Source organism: Mytilus californianus, unplaced genomic scaffold (assembly GCF_021869535.1).
Source record: "Mytilus californianus isolate M0D057914Y unplaced genomic scaffold, xbMytCali1.0.p SCAF_4, whole genome shotgun sequence".
Classification (NCBI taxonomy): Eukaryota; Metazoa; Mollusca; class Bivalvia; order Mytilida; family Mytilidae; genus Mytilus; species Mytilus californianus.
In genome coordinates, this window is record NW_026262690.1 from 5,848,974 (window position 1) to 5,860,359 (window position 11,386).

Below are 11,386 nucleotides of genomic sequence, written 5' to 3' on the forward strand. Positions count from 1 at the left end.
TAAAATGTAACATGAACAATTTGGTCTTACCATAAGATTGGAAACATCATGCCAACATAAATTCAATGGGGGTAGTATTCACCCAATGAAAGATATTCCTTAAAACACCACTGATCTAGTTCAAAAGGAACTATATAAAAGTTTCAAATCAAATGTCATTTAATCCCATGTATATCTTTGAATCAAATGCAATAACCTGATAACATTACTAAAATTTATTTGATTTTCATAGTTGTCCATAGAGAAATGTTGTTTTAAAATCTTTACACATGTAAACTTACATAAACTGTAGCATTTTACATCCTTTGTATGCAGGATCATTTATATGAAATCTTTCCATCTATAATGAGAAAACAAAGGAAATCAAATTTACAGCAAAAATGTTTAAGAACTAGTATTCACGTATTTAATATTTTTTTCACATAAATTATATAAAATCAAGGATTAAATAATTTCTATGTTTACCCTATGCAATGATATAAAAATAGTTTTAACAGAGATATGATTTTATTTGTTTTGTTTTTCTACTGATAAGCAACGGTTTGAACAATTGACATACAAGACTATCACAAATTAACATATTGATCTTTTGACCATAATGACATAAGTACAGATGAACAATACTATAAAAAAAATACATTTATTCTTTGTGTTTAAATCTAATCAAAGTATCTTTTACCTCCAATCATTAGATAATTTTAAAGAAAACAGCAGAGCTGAATCCAACCTAAATTGAAAATATAAAGTATGAGAACTAAAGAAAAACTTACATCTTTACAGAATCTGAATGCCAGACTAAACGCAGGAGAACCTGGGGATATAACATTCAGACCATCATTCCATGTCAGGTTATATAGGTATACTGTCACTTCTGCTAACAACATACGTGTGTCTAAAATGGAAGAATATTTACATATGTATATCACAAGCTTCCTAAATATTAATAATGTTTACATTAATTAAAACGTGAGACTAGCTGGACAAAAAAGTCTTAAAATAATACATCTCATTTTTTTTTAAATATCTTTAAAACGTACAATGAGATTAACGCTACCATGAAAATAAACACGAGTCAATCAAGCATGAAATGAATACAATGGTGACATACAACTAGAGTCTAAGAACTGAAACTTGAAGAAACAGGATGGTAGCACGGAGATGCTAACAATACTATGTATTTACTAACACATTAGATATTGTAGTAATCTGATTTATAATAATGATGGAGATTATTAACCTGACCTAGTCAACCAAAAGGTAATACACTACTATTAAACACTAAAGTGAAAATAGAAACCTTCAAAAATTAAAATCCTGTAGCTATTTACTTCCTTGTCTGTGGAAGATAGTTGTCTAATTTGTGATAATACCACATCTCTTACTTATATATTTGAACTCAGTTAATGACTTAAAAATTTATCAATGTACCCTTTAAGGAAGATTGTCTATCTATTTACTGGTATTTTTTAGAATGCTAGTTTCAGAGTAGTACAGATATTCAAATTGCTAGCGTTCAAAATTTTACTATGAAATGGATACCTTCTTGTTATTACACATTCCTTCAACTTTTCATTATTATTGCTAATCAAAGTGAATAAGTTTTTATGTTTTTCTTACCTGGAGGAAGACTGGGTGTTGGTCTTACAGGCGGAGTTGGTGATGGATCTAGGTCAATGGTTCCATTGATTATATCTATTAATGCACTAACAGGTTCTATCAGAAGGGTTCCTATCATTCGATACTCCCTTTGATTTACCATAATTCTTTTAGCTTGGTCTTTTATAATATTTAAAACTAGTTCTTTCATTCCTGGGGATGACAGTCCTTGGAACCTGAGTTGTACCCGGACTAAATGGTGTGGATCTTTCCTGTAAATATAAATCATAACCATATCATGGTATTTGGGAAAGGGATTACCTACTTCAGGTAATAATTTCAAGTGTGTACACAAAGACTTATTTTAAGCTTTCATTACAATATCAGAACCTAATACTGGTTTTTACATTTTTGTTTCCTTGTAATGTTGCTGTTGTATTATTAATTTACACCCCAATAATAGTTAATACAATACTAATCAATGAAAATTAGGTCATGGTCAGGTTAACTCTGCAAAACAGACATGTCAACCTTACAATCATTGTATAGTTCAAAGATAGTTAACCTATTACTTAAAGAAACCGAAATTACCAAATTAAAGATTGATCAATGGACCATGAAAAAGGGCCAGTCAGAAGACATAAAAGTCAGAAACGGATGTTTTACAAAATTCTATATGTAAATTTAATCTACCTTTGACCTAGTGACCTAAAAATTAATATGTACTTTTTCCTCCCATGGTGCATTAACTAACATAGTTTGGTAAAAGTTGGATGTATGGTTCAAATGATAACATCTAGAAACCAAATGTCAGTCTACTAATAGAAACTTTGACCTTGACCTTACCTACAACCCAAAGACCAATAGGATTTTCTTTGGACATAATCAGACCAAGTTTGATATTGGTAATGACCAAAAGATCACATCCAGTTGATGGACCAATAGACAACATTCGTCATATTAAAAGCAGAGTTTTACTTCATCATATCTCTGCTGAAAAAAGCTGAATTTCAATTTACCTTACTAGTTCTAGTAGAATTATTCCTGAGAACATTTGATTTAACCAAATTTATGAAAATGGTTTGTATAATGTTGCATGGTCTTAAGTTTGACTCACCCGAACTGAATAACCCGACAACTGTAATATTTGTCTTTGAGTACACTGTTTTTGAATATGGCATCCAGCTGTGAAAGAGAAAGAAGGAAATAAATAGTCAGATTCAACAAACAAGAGGGAGAACTACCAATCAGTATAAACAGGGGGTTGCAGCTTGATTTGCATTGTTTCTTACATGTTTTTTCTATATTTAAGCATAGGACATGTAGGATGGAATCAAATGCTCAGAACACCCCTAGATCCAATGCTATATATATATATAAATATATTCTGCCATATTAGTGTTATGATAAGTCTGAAAATTTCACTCAAAAGAGGGTTTTTAAATGTTTTTGTTTGTGTTTTTTTTTTGGTGATACCTGTTATCCTTTTTATGTAATATAACAGAATACCATACAAAATAGTTCTGGCATTTCAAAATGAAAGTTGTATTTTCACATACGTTACATAATAAAATGTAGGTTTTGAGACAATGTATGGTTGTTCTCTTTGCAATTAATACAAGCATTTTAATAATCAATGTAGTTTTAAATAATACACAGACACAGATATATGCCAGTGAACAAATGGACCTGTTATGGTATTTGGTGACTATCCATCCAAGATAAACAGGTATTTGGTGACTATCCATCCAAGATAAACGTTTCACAAATTACAATATAAAGTCTACTCAAATCAATTTTTTTTAAACGAAAAAAAACAAATAATTAAATATTTCCATCTAAAAGCTCACGTAAGGTATACCTTCTTTCAGTTTTTAAGAAAAAAATAATGGAATCTGCTTCTTACTCTCAAACAATGTCATAAACAAGTATGTTTAATTGACAAACAGACAGACAAAGCATATTGCTATATAGCCTTCACTTTATTTGTTGAAGGAGGTAAAAAAAGTCAACTGGCATGATTGATCATTGTTTCAGATATAACTGTTTATCTTTTTATTGGTTATCAATCTAATTTAAACAAAACTCACATCTGCACAAAAAGGTTCAGCATGACGTAAAAAGTCATAGGTTGTATTGTCTGTCAACTCTTGAACCCAGGTCAGGTTGAACACCTTCACATCCAAATTTGCTATTGTTGCATCTGGAAAAGAGTGACTGTTTTTTCAAATTTAAATCAATTGCTATAATATCAACAATTTAGCTCAGGTTTGAAGCTTTTTGTTTTTATTATTGATAGGGGTTTGTGCTGAAATGTAGTAGTATGTTTAATGTCAATCCTGTAACATAAGCTGAATTACATCTGATTTGTAAGGCTGCCTATCTCTCCAATAATGTTTCTCAGCACTGAAAGATGACAAATAAAACAAGAATGCAAGCACTGGCATCATTAGCTTACCCCACTCATAATTCAAAGTATTGGAAAAACAGAAAGTAGGTGTCTGACAGATCTAAAAAGTGCACACACATTGCAACTGATAACTGTTGATTTGCTGACCAAATATGAAGTCATTCTTTTGTGAGGAGAATTATTCAAGTTCATTCAACATGTTGAAAAATTCAAAGTGTCAGTAAATTGGAAGTAGGTTCCTTACAGATCTGAAAAGTGCCCATGAATATAAAATATCAATCTGAAGCTGCTGACAAAATATGAAATCACTCTGTCTAAAAATGTTTGTTTTCGACAAAATGACAGACAAGGTGATGGCAATATTGTCCTTACTCCAAAAAGAGTGGGGTATCAAAATTAACATTAACTTTAGGTTTATACATGTTTGTAGTTAATATATACTTGTGATGGGTTACTTTATTTTAAAACAACTTAAAATATTTTAATTTATTTAACAATTATAAAATTACCTATTATTCCATAGTCAGGAATTTTAGTTGTTGTTTCTCTTGAAGTTTTCACATTCACCAAAAAGTCATCAATATAAGACAGCTCAAATCCATCTTTAAAGCGTTTAATAGCTTTTTCTCTGATGACTGACAAGATTTCAGCATCTGAGACATCCCCAACAAATCCAAGATCAAACTTGACATTGATTGACTTCCCAGAAGATAGATTGATGAGGCCTGAACACTTGCAGTTGATGGGTTGTTTATTAGCTCTACAAACACAATAGATCAAATGTTCAACAAGTCAGAAATTAATGTTTGGAATGTTCATCTATAAACAAACCTTGACATTACAATGTGTAATTGTGAGTATATTGTTACTCATTCTTGACATTACAATGTGTAATTGTGAGTATATTGTTACTCATTCTTGACATTACAATGTGTAATTGTGAGTATATTGTTACTAATTCTTGACATTACAATGTGTAATTGTGAGTATATTGTTACTCAGTGGAAAGTCATGTAAAGTCCTCACTTAAAAATTCATCTGCAAATATAGAATGTGTATGTCCAGGGATATCCATGGAAGAACATGTTGATCATTTTTCTTCACAGTCAAATTCAATCTAAAGTCACAACGAAAAACAAACTCATACTACCAGAATAATTCAGTCATTAATTTAGGTGCTCTATGATGGCTACATTAATACCTGAATGCATAGACAATAAAATATCGTCAATCATTCATTCAGAATTATCCTGGGATTTACCTATCTTGATAAAATTGAGCTTACTATTGACAGTCAGGGATATAACTTGATAGGGTTATTACAGAAAATATCTTATATGTGTTATTACAGATACTTTCATGAGTTGTCTACTCTTTAATCCTTAAATTTTCCAAATCTGTAATAACATATGTTTGTTTTTTGTAAAATAAATCATCAACATTTTAATTTTTAGTGGACTCTAGGGAACTCTTGAAACTTTGTGCAGGAACCAAATGCATAGCCTTGATAACTAATTTTTTAATTAAATTAATACATTTATCATTAACCATGGTAAATCAATGAGACAAGGCTTTTAAGTGATAATCTTAGCTGTAATAACAAGGCTTAGTTATTAAAGGCATGTAACTTATTATATGAGGCACTTGGGAATTACAGGGAAGCTTGCGCAGAACCTCATTACATGCTCTGACCATTATTTCTTACAGTGAATTAAACTATTTTGTAATTAAACATGATGTATGTCTGAGCAAATGCTTTGGAGTGATAAAGAGAAGCTGTAATAACACCCTTTTGTTATTACAGGCATATTTTTTTCTGTAATAACATAGGTGTACTATGCATGATTGGCAAAATATGAACTGCTATATCTTTCTATAGTTAAGTATACATAAAGACAATAGTAATATCAATAAAACGTGTATACATTTTAACAAAACTAATGATGTATATTGTCCCTTTGAAACATGTAACATACATATGTTATCACAGGTCTTTGATTTTTTAGTCCACAATAACAAATGTATGTTATTTTTCTCTAATAACCGTATAGAGTTATATCCTTGACTGATTGATTGGTCACCTCTCCCAAATGACACCAATCAGGACTTCAGGCCCTGCATGTAGGAGAGATCAATTATGTGGAGGCACTGAATTATTAGGGTTAAATTCATACCAACAGTTTGCAGCATCAACCATAATAAATTTTGTACCCATTTTTGTAAAACATTTGAATAAAAATTTGTGGAGGGCAATATTATAAAACTGAATAATTTTAGTGACCTAAAATTGCAACAGCCATATAAATAAACTATTCTGAGACAAAGAATATGTACAGGATATATTTATTCGATTATAAACTAAGAATGAATTAGAAATAATGATAGGGTATTTCTTCAGATCATCAAGTGGCAGTTACTATTTAAGTATGTACTTTTACTCTTGTAAAGGGATTCAATTTGATTAATAATTGTTTTACTCCTGATATTTGGCATGAAATTATGTAGCATTTTACTATTTAGTATTTGGGTATAATCTGGCACTTGTTTCAAAAGGGGTGCCAGTTACCTAATTCATTAAAAAAAATGTGTTCCATTTGTTTTTTTACTACATAATTAAATGTAAAGTTTGATTTGTCATTTCAATTTTACAAACAGTAATTAGGAAAACCCATCCTAAGATAGGTCATGAGAGATCCATGTATGTCTTATATAATGCAAAGTAACTCACGTAATTTCTTTAACCATACATCTTTTGTATCGTTCCCCCAAAACACTATTCTGAAAATACCCATTAATCTGCAAAAAAAGGAGAGAATAAGAAAAGTTCAATTAATTTATTTGAAAATATATGAGATTTACAAGAAGTAGAAATAACAAATTATCTACCAAAAAAAGCTAAATATAATATTCTTGGAAACATCCAATTTTACCTTTTTTAGCTGCACCACCAAATCCAAAAACTTATTTATAAATGGCAATAAAAAAGACTCACATGGTCAGTAAAATGAAAAGTTTACAAAATATATAATTATAACAGACCATAAAATTAAAATAAAATGCAGAAAAAAAATAATTCAATATGTGTATCTCTCTATGTCAAATCATCTGTCGCATACTACTTCACCCCAATAATGTGTCGCATACTACTCTGAAAGATGTACACTTACCTCATTACAAAATGGAAGAGCAATTCTTTTAAAGTCTGCTGATGATGCATTGCTCATAGAAGATAAATATGTTTCATTATAAACAGGAACTGATACACTTGCTGAATTTGGATCTGTTTGTGCTGTAAACATAAATATAAAATGCATTCAGATTTGAACTTAATAAGGTCTGTTTAATTTTCATGATTTGAAATTTTTCTAAGGGTTATTGTTTACAGTTGTTCTAATATCAATTCCAGGGTTAATACTCATATAGTTGCTCTACAACAGTTATTACAAAAGTAATTTATATAACATTTTGTATATTACTTTGTATGTTGACCTCTACATGTGTAAGACTTTTTGTATTGTTGGTCTGCTGTAACATTGAAACATATCCCATATCTGCTTTCATTCATACGAAAAGATTTTGAAGTATGAAATGTTGACTGTAGTTAAATAGTTGACTGTTATTTCTTTAAAACATCTTACTATTCAGTACATATGTAAATATAGTATACACCAATTATAATTTCTTTTCATGAATGAGTAACACCACAAACTGCATGTTTCTAAATTCTTATTTTCAAATCAGTCTGGAGTGGATTTTTATTATGAAGTGATTCCAATAAAAATATGTTTACACAAACAAAAATCAAGACTGTATCTGTTTATGTACATATTAATTCATATTGTCCAAACAACTACATAAGAGGCAGAAGATACCAGGGGACGTTCAAGACTCATCATGCTCATAGTTAAGTCAAAGAAAAACTGTGCCTCGTCAAAAAAACAAAAGACTCAGAAAAGACAAACAGGTTAACAAAACACTACATACATGTAGAAAACAAAAGACTGAGCAACATAATAACTGATAATCATATACATACCTGAAGTTGTAATACCTGCCGCTGAAAAAGAAATCATAAATTTTAAATTCTATTGCAATTACAACCTTCTTTGTACTAAGTTCTTTCCAATTTTGTTTAAACAAAGCATAGTTCTGGAGTAGTGGTTAATATCTCAGTACAAATGCATGCAGATATTAAACAAGAGTGGACACCCTGAAAAGTCTTGCGTGCTTTACTAACCATGATTGATTGTATGTTGACAGTCCTAAAGATAAAGTTTTACTGCAAGTATCAAATAATCTTAACTTCATCAATGATTCATGAAAATGAGGTCAAGGTCAAATAAACCAAGCCAGACAGACATGCGCACCTTACAATCAATCCATAAACCAAATATAGTAGACCTATTGCACAAAGTATACAAGAAACAGTCTAAACCCTGAAATTGCAATATTGACCAATGAACCATGAAAATGAGGTTAAGGTCAGATTAACCAAGCCAGACAGACATGTGCACCTTACAATTATTCCATAAACCAAATATAGTTGATCTATTGCATATAGTATACAAGAAACAGATGAAACCCTGAAAACTCAATACTGGCCGATGAACCATGAAAATCAGGTTAAGGTCAGATGAACCCTGCCAGACAGACATGTACATCTTGCAATAATTCCATACACCAAATAAAGTTAACTTATTGCTTATAGTATCTTAAAAGAGGACCGAACTACTGAAACTTAACATTGACCAATAAATCATGAAAATGAGGTCAAGGACAGATGATACCTGCCAGCAAGACATGTACACCTCACAATCATTCCATACACCAAATAAAGTTGACTTATTGCTTATAGTACAAAAAGAAAAACAGACCAAAACACAAAAACTAAACATTGAATGTAATGAACTGTGAAATTGAGTTCAAGTCAGATGAATCCTGCCAGACTGACATGTACACCCTTAAACAGACCTAATCATAAACTTTAACAAATCTTTGATTTTGCCAGAAACAGTATGCCTAAGTCTTGCCTCCACTTCTTTGCAGAGGCCAGACAAAAAATGGGTTAACTTTTTCTTTCCAATCTTTTTGTGAAATAACTGATACCAAAATATATAAGTTCACTGTAAAATAAAATATCTCAGTTATCTTCCGTAAACAAAATTTTCAATCAAAAATTGTTCTGTACTATTCATATCATAGTAGAATAATACTTTCATACAAACTGAAAGCAAAAATATAGCCAATTCATAAATAAAGTATAGGTCTGTCATAGTGATTCAGAGCCAATGTCGGTTAAAAGCTCATTAGAGCTTATGTTATGTCCTTGTTTTTACACTATGGCGACTCTAAATAAAGCTTATTTATATTTATTATTTATAAGTTATCTGTATTTATTTACACTTGAGATCAAAGGAGTCAAGCTGCGAAAATATATTCTCTTTCATGCATTGTTTTTACAGTTTACTCAATCCAAGCTGACTAATTTACTTTAAACAATGTAGTTTTCATTAAACATTAAGCCACCAAAGACAATTAATACAACAATCAGTGAGATCAACACCATCATAATTATACCTAATCAGCATTAATTACAATTAATTCATTTAATTATAACAAATGTTCCAATGAAGCCAATCATTGCTGGAAAGCATATTAAGCATTTACAAATATAATTTAAAATTATTTACATGTTTTTTTCATGAGTAAAGATATATGCATTTGATATTTACCAAAATAAATATCTGCAGAGGTATTTTAAAACCTTGATACCAGATGTATTAATACATTCATTTTTTAAATAGGGCAAACAAACCAAGGGTGAAAGGACCCGATACCTTCATACCTGCCAAATTTTCTATTTGAGGCAAAAATTGGGAACTTTCATAGATGAATGGGCAAACAGTAAGATGTGGACTGGAGACAGAGCCAGGAACAAATACTTTATATTATCTTGAATGTTGGAATGATTAACTATTAAATTTTACATTTATACTATTCTGAAATGCTTTCAATTTGTTAACAGAGTACATGGAGTGGTTTCATACATGTTCTATGCATTTCATCTCAGAAAACATGCACATATGGTAAGCTGACAATAATTAGTCTTGTTTTCAAATTCTTTAAAAATTGAAATGGTTGGGGGTATTAAATGCACTGTAAAGAATAGTTAGAGTACCTGCAGTGATTTATTTGGACTATGATCATGATGATTCTGATAAGTAAGTATAGTGAGAAAAAGTGTTTTTCAAGATTTTTCTATTTGAATAAATATTAGTATAGGTTAAACGTTGCACTTTGTAAATACAGCTGTTTCACAAACCAGTGAAATAATCATGCAAAAACATCTGGAAATGTCTCAGATCACATATGATTTAGCTTCATTTATTTTAAAATTTTCTGGGGGGCATGCCATTAGACACCTGAGCATGGGTGTGCCTTTAGCACTATGCCAAGTGCCTTCTGAACTTGCAGGCTAGCAGAGATGAGGAAGGACTTGTAAAAAAAAATATTTAAATAGATCTCTTGTCAAACCCTGGATATAATATTGACATGCATCAAGAAAAAAAATTGGAATTCTTATAACCTCATTAAAATATGATAAAAACAATCATAGATTTTTTCCCAATTCACACGTTATACGACATATTTTTCACAATGGCCTAGAGGGCCGAGGCCCGATTTGAAAAAGATAGGAAAATCACTGGGTTCCCAGATATGATCTCTCAGTATGCTTCGTCTTGTAGAGACACAACTTGGGAATGTTATAAATACACATGGATAGCAGCCAAATTTAATTCTGAGGAAGATCCAAAGTGAAGGGAGGGGTAGTACAGAATTTTAGTATAACTTCAAACTCTTATGCATATATAAATGTTGAAAATATGCTACGTACATACACAGCCCTATGTTTTGAACGTTGAAAAAAAATAGTAGTGCATATAAACTTTCCATTCTAGGATATATTTTTTTACGAAACTTCATTGTAAAAGTGGCACAGTTTTAGCCACAAAAGCCTGAAAAGGAGTTCCTATGGGAAATTAAATTGTCTATACCATCTACAGAAGTGCAACGCGTAAGGGTCAGGTCAACGCCTCTCATTGAGTATTTCCCTCATAAAGCAGGATAGTTGGCAGGTCTGCATCTTGCAAAACACAAATAGCTTATGTTTATATATTTTACACTATAATGAATCAAATAAAGTTGTTTATCACTTACATGGATATAAAAAGAAATATTTTTGTTGACAACTTTAATATACCTACACAGCCTAACGCTCGTAGAACCTTTCAAACCACTGGTTGCTATCGTATTGTATGTACAGAATATATTTTTTACAGATTTGTATGTTACGCCAGACAATATAATTGTCCAAAATGT

At 30.7% G+C, this 11,386-nt stretch overlaps 1 protein-coding gene across 1 annotated transcript in view; it reads right to left on the minus strand.

Annotated features, from left to right (window-relative positions):
* Positions 1–8,057, minus strand: part of LOC127737332 (fibrillin-2-like) — an 86,688-nt gene extending 78,631 nt beyond the window's left edge. The window contains exons 1-9 of the mRNA XM_052247934.1: positions 8,043–8,057; positions 7,174–7,295; positions 6,735–6,802; positions 4,516–4,766; positions 3,687–3,799; positions 2,714–2,781; positions 1,618–1,868; positions 771–892; positions 282–340 (exon numbers count right to left, since the gene is read on the minus strand). Coding sequence (XP_052103894.1) covers positions 282–340; positions 771–892; positions 1,618–1,868; positions 2,714–2,781; positions 3,687–3,799; positions 4,516–4,766; positions 6,735–6,802; positions 7,174–7,230 — 989 coding nt within the window. The 5' untranslated portion in view covers positions 7,231–7,295; positions 8,043–8,057. The remainder of the gene's footprint in view (positions 1–281; positions 341–770; positions 893–1,617; positions 1,869–2,713; positions 2,782–3,686; positions 3,800–4,515; positions 4,767–6,734; positions 6,803–7,173; positions 7,296–8,042) is intronic.
* Positions 8,058–11,386: the final 3,329 nt, after the last annotated feature.